The sequence below is a fragment of the Cyprinus carpio genome, chromosome A11, assembly GCF_018340385.1.
Source record: "Cyprinus carpio isolate SPL01 chromosome A11, ASM1834038v1, whole genome shotgun sequence".
NCBI classification, from domain to species: Eukaryota; Metazoa; Chordata; class Actinopteri; order Cypriniformes; family Cyprinidae; genus Cyprinus; species Cyprinus carpio.
Window position 1 is genome coordinate 17,188,592 of NC_056582.1, and position 17,102 is coordinate 17,205,693.

Here is a 17,102-nt window from a genome sequence, read left to right on the forward strand (position 1 = left end):
CAAAGCAACTTTACAGAAAATTAAGTTTCTACAATATTTAGTAGTAGCTTATCAGTGGTGACAGAACATTTCTGCCGTATGCACATAAAATGACAGAAAAAATCAATAAAAGACATAAACAAACAGACGATTAACACTATTAACAGCAATTATTCAATCACACTTATAGCAAAATGTGGTAGTTCTGTATGTTGTCTCTGGGTTAGCATGAATTAATTAATTTAGTGTCAGGACTGTCAGCATTTTGAGATAAAACCGATCCTTTTAGACAAGTGCTACACAGTAGCTTATTCCAACACACTGCACCAAACACCTGGTTTAAATCAGAGGAGGGTCACAGCTAGAATGTGCAATGTTTTCCCTTGTTGCTGCTCTGTAAACATTTAGATAATAGTATGAGGCAACCACCGTCTAAACCACTTACAGCCTCCTGCATCTACTCACCTAGCAGGAAGCTTGTTGCAGGAAGTTTCCAAGCACATGTATCTTTAGATGAACCAAATATTCTGTAACAGAAAGGATCTGTGAATTGTATGCATGCTGTATGAAATCTGACAAAAGGAATGCATGAGAAAAAGAAAAAAAAAGAAAGTGAAGGGGAACAGCTGAGGAAAAATATATGACATCATTGTCGAGAAGCAAGGCCTCAGAGAGGGCTCGACTTTGTGTTTCTGACTCTTATCTGCCCGCAACGTCTTATTTGGGGAGGAAGCTTTTACAGCTTGGGTTTATAGCCCTCACTCCCTCCAAATGGGGCCATGACTGAGTGTGATGACCTCACCCTGTTTCTCCTAAACTCTCTCTTACTCCTCTCCTCCCTCACCCCCCTCTCGCTTTCTCATAGTCTGTGCAGGAGTGAGGCTGGAGTCACGTTCTCCACAGTTCCTGCAGTCTGCATCTCAAAAGTCTGTCTGCAGTGTCTCAGAAGACTTCAGAGTGGACCATTTTAGCTTTGTTGACTGACTTGGTTTACTCAGGCTTGTAACTTGATTGGATTTACCAGAAGGAGGATTCTTTTAAACATTGAGAATGGTGTTTTATTGTTTTATGCTTATTTGTTCCTCAGTCAGATGATTAAAGCAAGAACAGCAATGAAGAGGATCCAACCTTTCACTATTGGGACCAAGTTATCTGTCCCCTCTGAAAACAAATGTCTGGATTATGTGAGCATCATGATTCCTGAACCAGCTCTGGACTGCTGTGAACTAAGAAACGACTCAAACAATGATAATTCTCCTTTCCATGAGGACAGAGTGTCCACATCTACACCTGTGGAGGGACTTTCAGACGATATTAAAGAGGGAGACGACAGGGACTCTGTGTCCCCACCAGCTTCCTCCAGATCCATCAGGAAGATTGCTATGTGTGCAACTGCTGAAAACCAGACTGTCACGGACTTTAATGTGACAAACTGTGAGACTAACAAGCCAAGTACTTCTACTGAAAAGCTGTTTCTTGTTGAGGAATGTGACAAGCCCGGTGCACAGCTGGAGGTGAGCAAAACTGCATTGTTTTCATGTGGTGGACATTATATTCCTTAGTATGAAATTCTTTGCTTCTTTGCACATACAGAGACATACAGTCCTTTAAACTAATATTATAAAATATTACAGTCATGTATCTTTTTTAATTTTTTGAATGAAATGATAAAATATTAGTTATTTGTAAAATGATAAAGCTATATATATATATACACACACACAACATTATCATTTTACAATTATAGCTAATATTTTATCATTTCATTCAAGAACTCAAAGATGATACATGACTGCATTAGATAACAAAATATCAAAACAAGTGGCATTTAATTTTAAAGAAAGATTATAACCAAAAAGTTTATTGGGTTTTAAGTAATAATTATAGAATTATAGAATTTAATTCATAGAATTTAAATTATATATATTACATTAATTGTATTAATTTTAAATAATATTTAATTTAAATATATGTATATATTAATTGTGAACATAATTAATATTTATATAATATATAATGATATAAAGTTTATGTGTATGTGTGTGTATGTGTGTGTGTGTGTGATATTTTAAAAGATTCTCAATGAATGCAATTTTGGACACACACACACACACACACACACACACACACACACACACACACACACACACACACACATACATATCCCACTTTAATATTTTAAAAGATTCTCACTGAATGCAATTTTGGACCCACAAACAGAAACAAACCAAAGTCTACACTTTTCAGATGTAAAAATTTTAGTTAGTCGTTGTCACAACCTTTTTTTTTGTTTACAGAAGTCACAAACCAACAGCACAAACACCAGCCCCATATTTTATGAGCTGTTTGTTAAATTGTTACAGTTACTGCCAGCCCATGCACAGTCTCCAGAAATGTCTGCGAGGAGTTTCCCACTGCAAAACTAGAAATGCAGCTTCTCATAGCACAAATGAGTACAACAAGAACACATTGTCTTATTGTGAGAGAAAAAAAGAAAGAAAAATCTGTGTGGAGTATTACAGTTTTGCACACTGTGCTCATTGAGATGAGGTCACAGCCTGGCCCTTCGTTACACAAGCCCACAGCCGAGATGAACTGCTAATTTCCCCATAAAAATGGAGAGTAGTTCCAAACTGGACCACACAGGGAAGGATCTGAGTCAGAACTGATGATCAGACACTAATGATAAAAAATAATGTTTGCTATTGGTTGTGATGCATTTTATGGATAAATAAGTGCCAAATTATGTTACAGTATTCCACAACTCATACTTGATTCCCAGTTTTGTGTAAATGGTAAAACAAAACTATAAGGTAAATGTTAAAGGGCAGAAGGTGTGGTTTGCGCTCACTTAAAGAATTTTAACACCATGTCCGTAGATGCAGTCATCGCAGTGGTGCAGAATACAAGTTAAGCAATGCAAGATCTGCAACATAAAACACCACCTCTAATAGATGAGATCATTATTTGGAAGTACCACACCTTGCTGCAGGCTCATGTATTGTTGGTGGGCCAACAGACTCAGATCCTGCTATTATTGTGTTTTACCCTCTAAAATACATCATAAAAATCCCTGGGTGTCCTAAACACAGGTGCATAATCATGAGGTGTTCACTATGGAGATATCTGATCTGAAGAGAATGTTTTGGCATATCATCTTGTAAGCAATCTTTTCGAATCGATTAGGTACTTAATCTGTACTTCATGTACCCAAACAAACAACATTTTTTTATTGCCTAACAGCTGAGAAACTGCAGAAGAACCAGAACTTGGCGCACAAATCGAATTAGCTGCAGCAACATAGAATGATGTAAGACATTTTGGAAGATTTACAAAATGAGAAATAGTCTGTCGGTCAAGAGTCTGTGAGGTCATTTGCGAAGAGCACAAATGAAAACCATAATAGAACATTACCGATATAAAAAAACTTACAATAAAAATATTTTTAAAATTAAAGATAAATAAATAAAAACACCCAAAATAAAATAGTTCTTTTCACTCAGAAATTGCTAGCAACACATTGAATTAAATGTGAAACTTTAAATTAAATAAAATTTTCAACTTTGAAAATTGCGTAAAGCTCATGTTCTAGTTGCTATATATCTTTACAGACTGATCCATGGACTATAGGAAGGAAGATAAGGAACCTTCGTTATGATTACAGCATGCCAACTTTCCCACATGATCAACCAGAGGACACGTCTCACAGCCAAAGAAGAGACTTCAAAGACTTTGAGAACTCGCTCATCCAACTGACGACGAGTCTGGACTTGATGCAGGTTAAATGCACCATAAAGATGTTTCTGTTTTGTTTATTAAAGTGTCTTTTTGTACCATTACCTAATTTACTCTTAATTCATCTCCTCTGCCAGGAGGAACCAAAAAGTCCTCTTCAGAAGAAGACAGACGCTGTAGATTTAGGATTGGAAATGTTTAGTAGAAGACAAAGCCCGGGGGACCACGTTGACAAATCGTAAGATTTCCTGGCGCAATGGAGCATAGAGCATTATTACTCTTTTGTTAGTGACACAAACTGCCCGCTTTCTTTGCAGGTGGCTGAAGTTGAGGTCACTCCTGAGGGACTATCATCAGGATCTCATGTTGGCTCTAGATGTCTCATCGTTTTACCAGCAAGCCGACAGCATCATTGGCACCATCAACAGCAAGGTTGTGCAAACAAGGGTTGATTAGTTTTGGCATTTACAGAAACTGTCTTTATAAATCACCATTGTAATACAAGTCCTGATCCAGGATGAATTTCGTTGCAGAGGAACCATGTATTGGCGGGTGACATCCAAAAAAGCGACAAAGAGACCAGAGAAATTGCCTGTCAGATCAACGTAAGTCAATCCATGATCTCATTAGAGGAAATACTGTCTTCTTATGTAAACCTAAAATTGAGAACATCAAAACAGTGTCACAGTGCCACAGTCACTTTGTGTTTTTATGTATGATTTCTAACCCAGCCAAATAGTATTAGTAATAGTATTATATTAGTCTCACACACAGACTGTAGCAAATGAACTCCAAATGAATGATGTCATTTCCTTCCATGACCCCACTCCTCCCTGGACAACTCTCTTTCCAGATGCTGAATGAGTCTGCGTCTTGCCTGTTGACTCTCCACCCAACCCTGGCCAAAAGAGTTACATGCAAACAGGCCGAGGTGGAGGAGAACTGGGCACTTCTCCAGGACTTCCTCCGGTAAACGAAAGCCCACTTACTCCCATTGTCCTCCTGTGAACAAAAAACAATAGTAAACGAAGTATTTGAGCACAGTGATGTCATATTCAAGGCTTGGAATAGTAAATGACATCATGCTAAAATGGAATCCATACTTGTCAAAATGCAGGAGTGGAGCTGACATGTGGTGTAGTGATGTAATGTTATGGTCTTTTATTTTGATACTGACCTATTGCAGAGTCTTATATCATCGATGGTAGATGTTGTTTTGACACAAATGCTACGTATTTAGTTTCATGCGTTGATTCGTTTAAGCATTTGCCAGTTTATGTAATGTTTTGTGTCCTTTTAATGTTTGATTCTGTATCCAGGAAGACAAATGTCACTTAAGAGCTAACAAAAATATTATTTTGCATACTTATTGAGCGATTTTTAGATAATCTTTCTATGAAATCATGCACAACTGGTTTAAAACATTGCCAATACCATTATAGAAAGCTGTAATTAGTTTCTATTAAACCATGCACAACTTGTTTAAAACATTGCCAATACCTTTATAGAAAGCTGTAATTAGTGGCTGAGCTAAGGTCACCCTTTTAAGTTACAAAATATCACATTGTATCATAGGTCTTATCACAGAACAGTCAACAGCTTATTTTATATTCACACCATTATGGAAACTCAGATTTGAAACATGACCTCTGCTGAATTGTATGACTTCTGAAAGTGTCGGAAAGGAAAGACATAGGGAATAAATGACAGACAGGGAAAGAAATAGAGAAAGGGTGGTTATCGATGAATAAAGGCTGTAACAGCAGAAGATTTAGCCTCAGCTCTGGTGCAGATGTGAGGAATAGCTCATATGTATGGTATGAAGATATGATGATGGGAGACAGGTACTCTGTGAAAACCCATCTAGAGGAATGTGCCCATATACAGAGAGGAAGGAACTGATGAAATCTGAAGTGATGAAGGAACTGATGTTTGTCATAAATCTTACCACTAAAGCAACTAGTTCAGACTAATACAGAAAGATTTAACAACAAACCAGTGTAAAATAAGCCCTACTTATAACCTTCTTATTTTTTTTTATAACGCATCTTTTTTAGTTTTGTGTTAGCTTTTAATTCATGTCTATTAGGCCTGAGGCTATTTAAAATTCACTTTAAGCAGATACATATATAGATAAGAATTTTGTTAAAAAAAAAATGTTTTATTACATTTTATGATGTATTTTTCTGGGAAAACATAAAAAAATATTGGTTATAGTTATGACTTGTACTACATAAAATTTGTCCAATTGATATTTAATTGAATACCACATTTCACATACTTATGTATAAAATCTTTGTAGAATGCTTTCACACAGAAATCATGATTTAAGCACTCCCCCCACCCCACCACCAAAATTTTCAATAAACTAACCGAAACCACACATGCACAAAAATCTCGCAATGGCCTTAGAAACAAATGGTTTGTTGGGCCAAAATATATTATATATATTTATATCATAAAAAATACATTACTAGAAACTGAATAACATTTTAAAAAAATGAAAATCAGTAAGTAATGTTAAATATTATTACATATACCAATATTAAAAGGTTTGGATAATGGGGCTAAGACCTCTCTCTGTCTCCAGTTGTTACTCGCGAACAAAAAATAGCTTTTTAAAAATTGTTTCTTAAAAATGTCTATGAAAAAAATATCACAGCATTTTTGAAAAAAGAAGCTGTTGCAGACATTAGCCATTTTTTATTTTTTTTTGCAGCCAACAAACAATGGTTACTCCCCTTTTTGGCTCTCTCAATGAATCCTCTATCACTAACTATGAGCTAATCAGACAAGAGGGAGGTGACATCATTGCTAATGAAGACTGCCAAAAATAACATCTTCCCTCCCCCAAAACAACTGCTCCAAAATTTTGTCCAGAGTTACATAACCTGCAAAGATATGATGCTAGTGTTCTGTGGATATGTTCACATTTTCAATCTGCAAGTTGTTAGCATTAAAGATTTACAGTTAACTGATTTGTATGGTCTAAAATGATGATGAAATATCATGATATGTTTGAAATGTTTTGAAGAGTAATGATACCCCAGTGGTGCCATTAGAGGTAAAGTTTAGTTCCACTTCAACAGGAACCAGAAGACAGATGTTTCTTCAAAATGCCCGTTGACGTTACCCGCTGATCCTCTAACCACATGCCCTGACTCACAGAGCTTTGCTAGAATTGAGGGTCACAGCGTAATGGGAAAAGACGTCAAAGAAGAGCAAAACCGTCTCCGAGGATTTGAGGTTAGCTGCAGTGCCTCCAAAAACATCTGCAAGCATGTGATTATAAATGACCAGTCATGACCACATAGAAAAGTCGATTGGTCTGAAATTTCTGTTTGGTGAGATAATCTTTTACCCTGAGGCTAGGGTGATCTTACCAGCCAAGTCAAAAGATGTCACCCCGCATATCTGTGAAATTCTTGCATGAATTATACATGATTTAACTTAATCTATGCCTGAACGTGTATTTCTGCAGTGCTCTCAAGGCCTGTGGACCCATAGGATGTGGAGTCCGGTTGAGGAATGTTCTGTAGGCAGTCGGGACTCACTGTCGGAGAGCAGCTGTTCCAAGCTGGACAATGTCTCTGAAAAACAGGACAGGAAGAGGTGCAATTAGTTTTTAATTTCACAATGAATCTGTGGATGACTGATGAAGTAAATGATCCATTAATGTCTGATGTCATTTCATACAATGGATTTCAAGATGCAGTTGTTGAGTAAAGTGTTGATTAACACATAATGTTTTCCCAGCTGTATCGGCCAGAGGGCTCAAACAACCCCCGTTTCCTCTCAAGAATGTATCAGACCCAAGCAGTTGAAGGAGTCAACAGCATCCACTGGAACTGTAATACAATTTCAAGATTTTTTTTTCTTTCACAACAGTGCACTAAACTAATATATAAATGATCTCACTTATCTCTTTCCATCCCCTTTTGTAAACTGAATAAAGAATGAAGAGCATGACTGCTCAAAGCAAAGACAAGACGACAAAATAGAGGAGCTACTAAGCCAGGTGGAGGTCCTTTGGGATGCTCTGCAGGAGAAATATGGAGAGAACAATAAGACGGAACCAGCGGAAAAAGAACAATCCGGAGATAAAGCTGCACAGATGGTGTCAGATCTCACAGTTTCAAACCATCTCTCGGAAAATGTAGAGGAATGCAGTTCAGGAATGCTTGAAAAGTTCCTTGAACTTCTAGATCACAGTGGTTGTCACAAAATAAGTCAGGTAAGCCAAGCATCAAGACCTTCATTAAACTGTAATGATACCAAAACATGAACATAAATATATAAAAAGTAGCTTACTCAATTTCAAACTCATAACATGGTGTGTTTGTGTATGATTTAAGAAAATGTGATGAATGCAGGAACGATTACACTGATGTAAATCTGCTTTAGGATGTTCCTGGATTTCTGCATAGGGAAGAAATGGCTGAGGCTGCAGAAATGTCACTAAATCTACTGAGTCATCAAACTGAACAAGAAAGACCCCAGAAGCAGGACCAGATTACTAATGAGCTACAAAGCTCGGTAAAAAATATGCTACACAGTTTTACAAAGCAATGTCCAATATCAACGTGATATTAGAGACTTACATATAAATAAATTAAAAGCTCCATATTTCACTCATTTGTATCACAAAAATTACTTTAAACACCTCTTACCATATATATATATATATGGTAAGAGGTGTTTAAAGTAATTTTTTTAATTTTGCCTTAAATTTCAAAAAACAAACAAACAAAAAAAACATATATATGTATATATATATATATATATATATATATATATATATATATATATATATATATATATATATATATATATATATATATATATGTTTTTTTTTTGTTTGTTTTTTGAAATTTAAGGCAAAATTTATCAATGTCATTGAATTAGATGAAAAAATATTAAACCAATTGACATATAATTTAAATATGTATCTTTCCTCAGCTATCTACTCTAACACTGCGGATAAACCAGAACCTCTGCCGCTGTGCTGAGCTCAGTATGGACCTCCTGGACATAGAAACAGATATGGCTGTGCTTTGTGACCCTGACCTCAGCGGTCTGGAGGGGCTACAGGAGCAGCAGGATGACCTAGAGGTCAGATAATGAAAAAATAACTTTACTAATTGAATATAAATAGATGTTAGTCACTATTTGAATGACCTAGTAATTAACCTTTGCCTGCAATATTTAAAGATGGGCCCAGCTTCTTAGGTATTAAATTATTTATAGATTCCTTCATAAGGGATTAGTTTTCAAACTGCACCCTGAAATTGATTGAATGAGTTTCTGCTTGACATTTTAAGTCAGAAACATCATGCTAAAGAATGCATTTCTTTTGTCCCACAAAGGCTCATTATAATATCATTGTGGGAGAGGTGAGAGAGATGGAGAGACTAGCCAGTCAGATACAAGTTCATCCCCCAGAGCAGAGAGACCCTCTCAGGGAAGAGGTTCAGGCAATCCTGCTGGCTTGGGAGGAAGTAGGCCGCAACATGGTTGAAAACAGAGGGCGCCTGGAGAAGTTCCACCAGATTCAGGACTACTTCGAAAACTATCTTGCCATGATGTAAGAAGAGAAAGTCTGACTAATTTGGATAATTATACCTAGTGAATATTTCATACTTAATGCCAACAACTTTAGCAAGAAATACTTTCCCATGTGTGGTTTTGTAATGTTAAATTAGTTTGGGACTAATGTGATATTTTGATACAGTCACTCTTCCTGTGTCCTGTAGTACGTGGACGGAGAACACCAGATCATGTATGCTTGCTGGCAGCTCTGCTTGGAGAGAGAGTGAAGTTGCAGAGATTGAGCGCAGCATTGAAACAAAGCTGGATGAGTTTAGCAAACTGGCTGCAGCTGGTCAAATGCTTATGCAAGATGAGAGTCAGTTTAAAGACATTGTGAGTGTGTGATTGATTTACTTACAGCTGCCACGTGGTTATCTAAAAGCGATGTCAGCTGTCTAAATATGCAGCGTCCATCTGCAGAATGTTCGTTATGATGTTTTCTTGATTATAATCTTCCTGTCTTTAGATCAAGGAGAGAACAGATGAGTTGCAAAGCATGCTGGGATGGATCCAGGTGAACTGGCACGCTCTAAGAGAGCAGCTTAAAAGAAACCAGAACGGGAGTCCAGAGTCAACAAATGATCTTGTTCAACAGCAGGTTTCTAGAATTTTTTCGACATCATTTAATAATAATAGGATTTAAAAAATATCAGGGAAAATGTACAGTCATGTGATCATAATGGCAAAATGAACCCCATCAGGACCTTATATCATCCCGAAGGGGTTTATTTTAGAATAATTGTGATTTGACTGCGCAATATCCTCCTTAATACACAGATGTTTACTAAATAAACAAAAATAAGCCTTATTGTTTTAGAAGAAATAGTCATGCAAGAGATATGAAACACAACTTTGCACACTTATATTGAAATCTTTTACAATCACAGCAAAATGCATCAATTGACCAGTCAGAATCATGCATTAATTTGTCATTTAAAATGTATAAATTGTGCAATCATTTTTTGTACTTAATTTTTAATTTATTTTTTCCTTTTTTAGGCTATGCCTTTCAAAAAGCCTTCTAATAGTATGTGCATTGTAAATGGAGAGGTCAAAGGAAGTGCTACTGAAACACAGCCCTCTCAAAACAACTTTGAGCAACAGAGTGGGAGGCATGATGTGTCCGGTGTTGTTAGTCAGGAGTCCTGCCTTTCAAAGACATCCCTAGGCTCTAGCATCTGTCTCATTTTGAGCTTTGATGAACAGTCTTCAGGCATCAACCAAGTGACAAAGCAATGGTCACCCAACAATAATGAAATACTTGAAGAGTCAGCAAGCAGCATTCAGGGAGACAGACGTCAATCACAAGACAAAAACTCAGTCATGAGTAAAGAGACCAAACCCAATTCATCTTGTGTGAATCTTGCACAGTTGCAAATCAAAAACCAAGGAGAACCAGACCAGTCACCAAACAAAGAGGAAATATCCAGGCAATTGTCCACATATAACATTGAATCATCAGTTTGCAATCACCTACAAGAGAATCTGCAGTACAGCAACAGCCAAACATATCTGCAGCTATCACCAGACATTGATCAAATGCAAAATCCAGAGCATCAAGCGCAAAAACCTCAGTCCCAAAGCTACAGTCAGAACTTGATGCAAAAATCTTCACATAACAATCTAGAAATAAACCAAAGTGATGACCACCTGCGGCATGAAGTGGCAACTGAAGTCACTCATAGAGTAAGTATGACTTCAAATAGTGTGTTAACTTCAGACACATTCCAAACTCAACTCAAAGCTTGCACACAAACAGACATGCATGTGCTTATTATCAGACATGCATGTGCTCTGTACATCCTGTCCCATGTGGTAAAACAATGACTTCATGATTAATTTTCCATGGCGTGGCTTTGAAATGCCTCCTGGTGGTGTGTATTGTAATAATTCCCTGTGAAACCTTCACATGCCATATAGGATTTATTAACTTGGCATGCAATCGTATTAGTCATGCTTCGGCTATTGCCATCACAGCTGTGTATGTATGCATTCAATTTTTAATGCTTTCAGAATGTGTGTGGGCCATTATCAACTGGCTGTGAGTTTGCTTTTATAATATTGTAAGGTTTGCATTCAATTCTCTTTTGCAGGTGTTCACATATTTGCACGTCTCGGATAGTTACAGATCCACAGGACGAGTCTTGGAGGTCGAATCCTCGACACATGCAGCAGGGCAGGACGTGACAACCTCTGCATCAGGTTCCTCCTCAGTTCAATCGTCCTCCTCCCTTTGGCAAAATGTCACACCTGAGAGAGGAACGGTTTACAATCACAGTGGATTCAAGCCAAGTTCTTTGTTCAAGCTGAAAGAACCAATCAGATGTAAGGAGGAAAACCAGCGAAGGAACTCTCTGCTTGGCACTGTAGGATCGGAAAAGTCTGGCAAACCTTCAAGCATTTTCAGGCGAAGGTGTAACACTTGGCCAGAAAGAGAAAGGAGAGCGAAAGAAAGTCAATCAAACTCCAAACTTCAGGTTTTTATAAAAAAAAACATGTTGCCGGTGAATTCTGTCATCGATAACAAGTCAGACTCTTTTCCAGAAGACAATTTCCCTAATGCTGTCAAGACTTCAAGTGGACCAGTTAAAAACATCTGCTCTTATTTGTCTCTAGGATCCACTCTTAGCTTCAATCTTCCCAAGTGCTTTCACAACAGTGTCTTGGACATGAAAAATACAGAGGAGATTCAACCTACAACCAAACATTACCCTCGGCTGGAACACTACAGTCAGAAAGGGACACAAAACCAATAAATCAAACTAAAAAAACTGAAACAAACCAAAAAAACTTAAATAAACAAGAATACGGACAGAACAGCAAAACCTGGACAGTACAGCAGAACCAACCACTGAGGTTGAGACCCAACAGTTAAACCAAGTTTATGAAAGCACAGAATCTGTTCTGAGGGTTTTCACGTCGGCTGTATATGAAGAACCTGATAATGTTTCCTCCAGCCATCACAAAGCCTCTTCTCCAGTGGTTAATGGCTCCACCTCTGTCACTCACTGCGGGTCTTTGTGTCATTCTTCATCAGGTGGTCACAATTGCTTAAGTGTTTACACTAAAATTAAAGACCTGAAAGGCCACTTATATTACAAATCCAAACACATGAAGATGAACTCCTCAAAAAACTTGTTCCCTAATAGCCCAGTCTCTGGTAAAAGCGGCCGCATCATAAACTGTGGTGTGAGAGACTGTGCAGTATGTTTCAGCGATACAGTGAAAGAGACAAGTGTAGACTGTGCAGAGAAACCTGACATCAGCATGGAGGAGCTTCTTAAGCCAGACCACTGGCTATTCCAGCAGGAGGAAGAGGAACTGGAAGATATCTGGAGAGGAAGAGCAGGTAATCTCACTTCAAACTGTACTGTGGAAACAAATACGGATGAACAAACAGGTATAGGAGAGGATTCTTACAATAAAGGTTAAAGACTGATATTGAATTAAGAAATGAATACTTTTTTTCATCATGGACATATTAAATTGACCAAAAGTGACAGTAAAGACATTTATAATAAATTATAAATATTTCTATTTCAAATAAATGCTTAAACTTTCTATTCACCACAGCATCACGTTTTCGACAGATATATAATGCAACTGTTTTTAACTCTGAATAACAAATGTTTTTTGAGTACCAAATCAGAATATTAAAACGATTTATTTTTTCAGCAACAAATAAAAATAAAAAAATATAACATCAAAAAAAATTATTTTACTAAAATTTTTGAAAAAATAAATGCAGCCTAGGTGAGCATAACAAAACACATAACACATATATTGTCTAATTAATTGGCCAACACTGAAAATGATCACACAAAGTGTGATGTGATTAGCAAATAGCTCCATCTGTTGGGCATGTTCAAATTATGGGAAAACACTTTTTATTTCAAAGGAGTGTGTGAGATACAGCTATGAATGATAACATATCCAATAAAATATGTGAGAGTTGCAACGGAGAAGTACAGGCTATGCATAAATATGGATAAAGAGCTACTGGAAGTTTATTGGAGGGACACCTGTATTTCTGGATGAAGAGAGAAAAAAGTGTCTGTAACTGCATTTTTAACTATTTTTATACTCCACTTATTAATCATGAAATGATTTGGCCTTTATTACACTGACAAATACTCCAGGCTGTAATAATGACAGTATCTCATGGGGATAACATTGAAATTGATTGCCGTGTTTGACAGCTGTGTTGGGCCCAAAACACAGCTTTCAAAATTAGGCCAGTATTTCCCTTTAGACTTAAAATGTGCTTAAAATTGAGTATATGATATGACACATGCAGATTTATAATGGAAAACAAAAGAACAATCACGTCTCCTTTTTTAATGTCAGGTTAATTGCTTTATTTTATTATTATTATTTTTTTATTGCAGGGCTATCAATCAAAACCAACAGGGGACAGGTAGCCCACCCACTGCATGGATGAGATATAACCCCATCACATCACTGGCAAGATGGATTATTTCATGGATGGGCTCGTTTTGGACACCTTGCCATTTATCTGCTGTACATTTAGTATGCTGTATGTGTATTATTGTATTTTGGTTGTATTCTTCTCTATATCAAAGTGGTAAATTTAACTCTAAAGGAAGGTTGATCTAAGATCACGTAATAGACAATGCATTGCAGATACACAATAGCTTTACGAAATTTTGATTGGCAAACTCCAGATGGCGCCCTTGTCACGCTTATGCGTACTGTGCAGCATTAAGTAAGCACAGAGGAATAGTCAACCCATGTTCAATAAAAGGCACCTCTGTGCACACCCATTTCGAGCTAACAACAGAATCAGCAGACCCAGAGACCTCATCCTGCTGATTCACTGTGGAAATAATAACAAGACTGCCATGGGAAAATCACTCTCCTTTATAACCAGATCCACATGCTATAAGCTGGACATCTGAAAAAACAGTTTGTAAATCACTATTGTGGCACATATATGCAATTGAAGGGATAATTACTGTGTTTGTGTGATCATGCTGTTTTGTTATTCTCACATTTATGTCCTTCACTATTTTGCACAAAATAAAACTGAAACCACTTAAATGTCAGTGTGATTTATATGCTGATTGCTTTAAGGTAAAGAAAACATAGATCGTAATAAATTTAGGTCAATGTAAAAGCACTTTATAGTCTTGGAACCACAACTCTTGACAGGCTATAAGATGACACACATCACAGGGTAGCTTCCATCAGATCTAAAAATAACCTGACATTTTACTAGAGCGTGTAAGATTGTTCAAGCCAAAAATATGAGGCTTAAATATGATCATAACTCAACTTATGACATATTAGCCCTCTCTTGCACGCATTACGAAAGCAATAAATGTTTTATAACAATCACAAATGCTAAAATCACAAATACATTTTTAAAAATTATATTTGGGAGTGGATATTTCATGCCACCTATAGGCAACACTGTGTGACAATGGAACGAAATTCATCAAAGACAGCAAATATTTTGTGTAAATAAATATATGTTGTGAAATTGAGTGATTATACAGTCTGTTGATGGCATAACAGTAAAATGACTTTACATGACAGAATATGACTTTTATTTGTTTTACTTTTTACTTTAACTTAAATGTTAAGTAGACTAAATACTCAAATGCAGTATTTAATAAATACTCAATAATGAATAACACAAAAAAAAATCATTCCATCCATTATGCACTGGATTCACATCCATTCCACCGTTGAATAATTTTGCCTCTAGGCAACAAACACTTTAAGCAAATCCTCATTAAAATTGTTTATACCTTCAAACGTCACTAAAAATGTGAATTATATTTTTTGATGTGTGAAAATCACCAAAAATAGCCCTTAGAGCAAAAATGTCTCCTCCACATAACGAAAAGTTAAAATGACCACGATGATGTAGTTAAAGCATTTTACTTGTTTACTCAACGTCAGCTCTTCATTCATCTAATATGCATAATGTGCTTATAAATAAAATGGGTTAGTTACCCTGGATTAAATGAGTGTTTACAATTTAGAAATGCATACATTAAAAAGAAGTGGACATTTTTGAAAGTATTCATCCATAAAAACGGTATTAACTGCATATTTTGCACGGTAAATGCAATTTTCTCCTTGTCAGACATAAATGAGTCTGACAACATTGTCCCAAACAGCTCCTTTGAAGTCACAGGGCGAGATTGACAGGCCAGATAGCGAATGATACGCCTCTATCACAGGAGGAGGGGCTCTGTCTACCCCACGGCGAATCAGCGCGCAGCAAAGGCGGGGTTTGTGCCGGTGGGGCTGTCAGTCAGCCGCTCGCTCGCTGCGTCCTGAGAGCTGTTGAGTTGTTGCGCTTCTATTGTGGAAGGCGCGTCTCTTTGGGAAATAACGCGTGTATTGACACAAGGAATCGTTGCGTTGTATCATTTACACATTCAATGGGATTGTCGTCTCGTGCTTGGCGAGGTAAGATGACAAACAACTGAATCTGTCTGTTGTAACTGAACTTGTTCCGAAAGAAACTTTTTCTCAAAGGTGAACTCCGCGGAGCTTAGTGGGTTTTGTCCATACAGATCCAGCTGGCTCCACAGCGCGTGTGTTTTTTGTTTTAACAATAGCTGCTTTTAGGAAAGCAGGTGGAAATTGCTTTGTTTTAGGTCATGTTTATTTGGTTTAAAATATGTGCCGCTGCTGATGCACATAGCCTAACAGTGGGCAGTTTAGTTGTGTTATTCAATCCAGTGTTTGGGAATGGGGGAGTTAATAAAAAGCATCCAACAATACATTGACAATATATTTGTTTGCACTCTAGTTTGTCGTTTTCTTTTCACTTTAAAACTTGATAGATCGATAGTTCACCCAAAATTAAAATGGTCTTCATTTAATCACCTTCATTTCATTTCAAACCGTCGTGACTTCCATTCTTCCGTAAAACACAAAAGTAATCGACACGAGTCATTATAGGCCTATATAGTCCAAGTCTTCTGATGCCAATCTATAGCTTTTTGTGAGGAACAGGCCGATATTTAAGTCGCTATCTATCCGTCATCCGCTTCATTAAAACACTGCTACCGAGTTGTTCAGTCAGTGAATTGAACTCCCGATTCGGAACAGTCTGATTCATGAACAAATCATTCTCCGTGTCCGAATTTGCGTACTTCCCTACTGTGTTGTAAGCAGAAATCGGTAGCATGAGTTTCATGAAACACTGTGAACAATACCTGAATGACCTACCCTGTGAATTACCTGCGTCACATGACAATAACAACATGAGAAGTGTAGTCCATTTAGATTATATTAATACCTGTGCATGGTCGCGAAGTAAGTTTTCAAATGTAGTAGGCTAACTTCTTAAAGAGTTTGGAAGCATTCTATGGTTCGAAGTGTGGAACAAGTGATCACTTTGCTATCCCATAAGGCTGATAAGCTATTAGGCTACGTTAAAAAAGCTGGGGGGAAAATATATAGCCTATATTAAAATGTATTTATACTGCAGACAAAAAAGCAGTTCATTTTGAATTAAACTAATTAGATTAACTGCAATATCAGCAATATGCAAATTATTATTATTATTACTTTTAATTCTGACTAACTTTTTCACAAATTGTGTATGGCTGATTCTCCCATGAACTTGCCAAGAAGTGCTTGGGCAGATGTCACAATCTTCAGTGAATAATGACTTTTTTTTCCCCCTCACACAAAGGTATTGTAGGGCTTCAGGCAAGTTGAAAAATAGCACACAAGTCATGTGGACTATTTTTATGTTAATTTTATGGTGATTTTGTGGCCTCTTTGAAGCATTGCCATTTATTGCCATTACA

General features: G+C 37.0%; 2 protein-coding genes across 2 annotated transcripts in view; both read left to right on the forward strand.

The window, feature by feature from the left end:
- The first annotated feature begins 219 nt into the window (after positions 1-219).
- Positions 220-12,059, forward strand: LOC109058712. Its single transcript, XM_042766967.1, has 17 exons — positions 220-1,493; positions 3,591-3,758; positions 3,852-3,952; positions 4,032-4,146; positions 4,248-4,319; positions 4,568-4,683; positions 6,804-6,960; positions 7,196-7,326; positions 7,471-7,564; positions 7,670-7,948; positions 8,119-8,250; positions 8,674-8,826; positions 9,081-9,298; positions 9,468-9,636; positions 9,770-9,901; positions 10,303-10,989; positions 11,397-12,059. Exons 1-17 carry the CDS (start codon positions 1,071-1,073, stop codon positions 12,057-12,059), a joined length of 3,810 nt encoding a protein of 1,269 aa, XP_042622901.1. The 5' UTR covers positions 220-1,070.
- Positions 12,060-15,596: 3,537 nt separating this feature from the next.
- LOC109074686 (signal-induced proliferation-associated 1-like protein 2) overlaps positions 15,597-17,102 on the forward strand; it is a 65,540-nt gene continuing 64,034 nt past the window's right edge. Inside the window, exon 1 of the mRNA XM_042766594.1 lies at positions 15,597-15,747. The gene's annotated coding sequence lies outside the window, so the exon portion shown is untranslated. The remainder of the gene's footprint in view (positions 15,748-17,102) is intronic.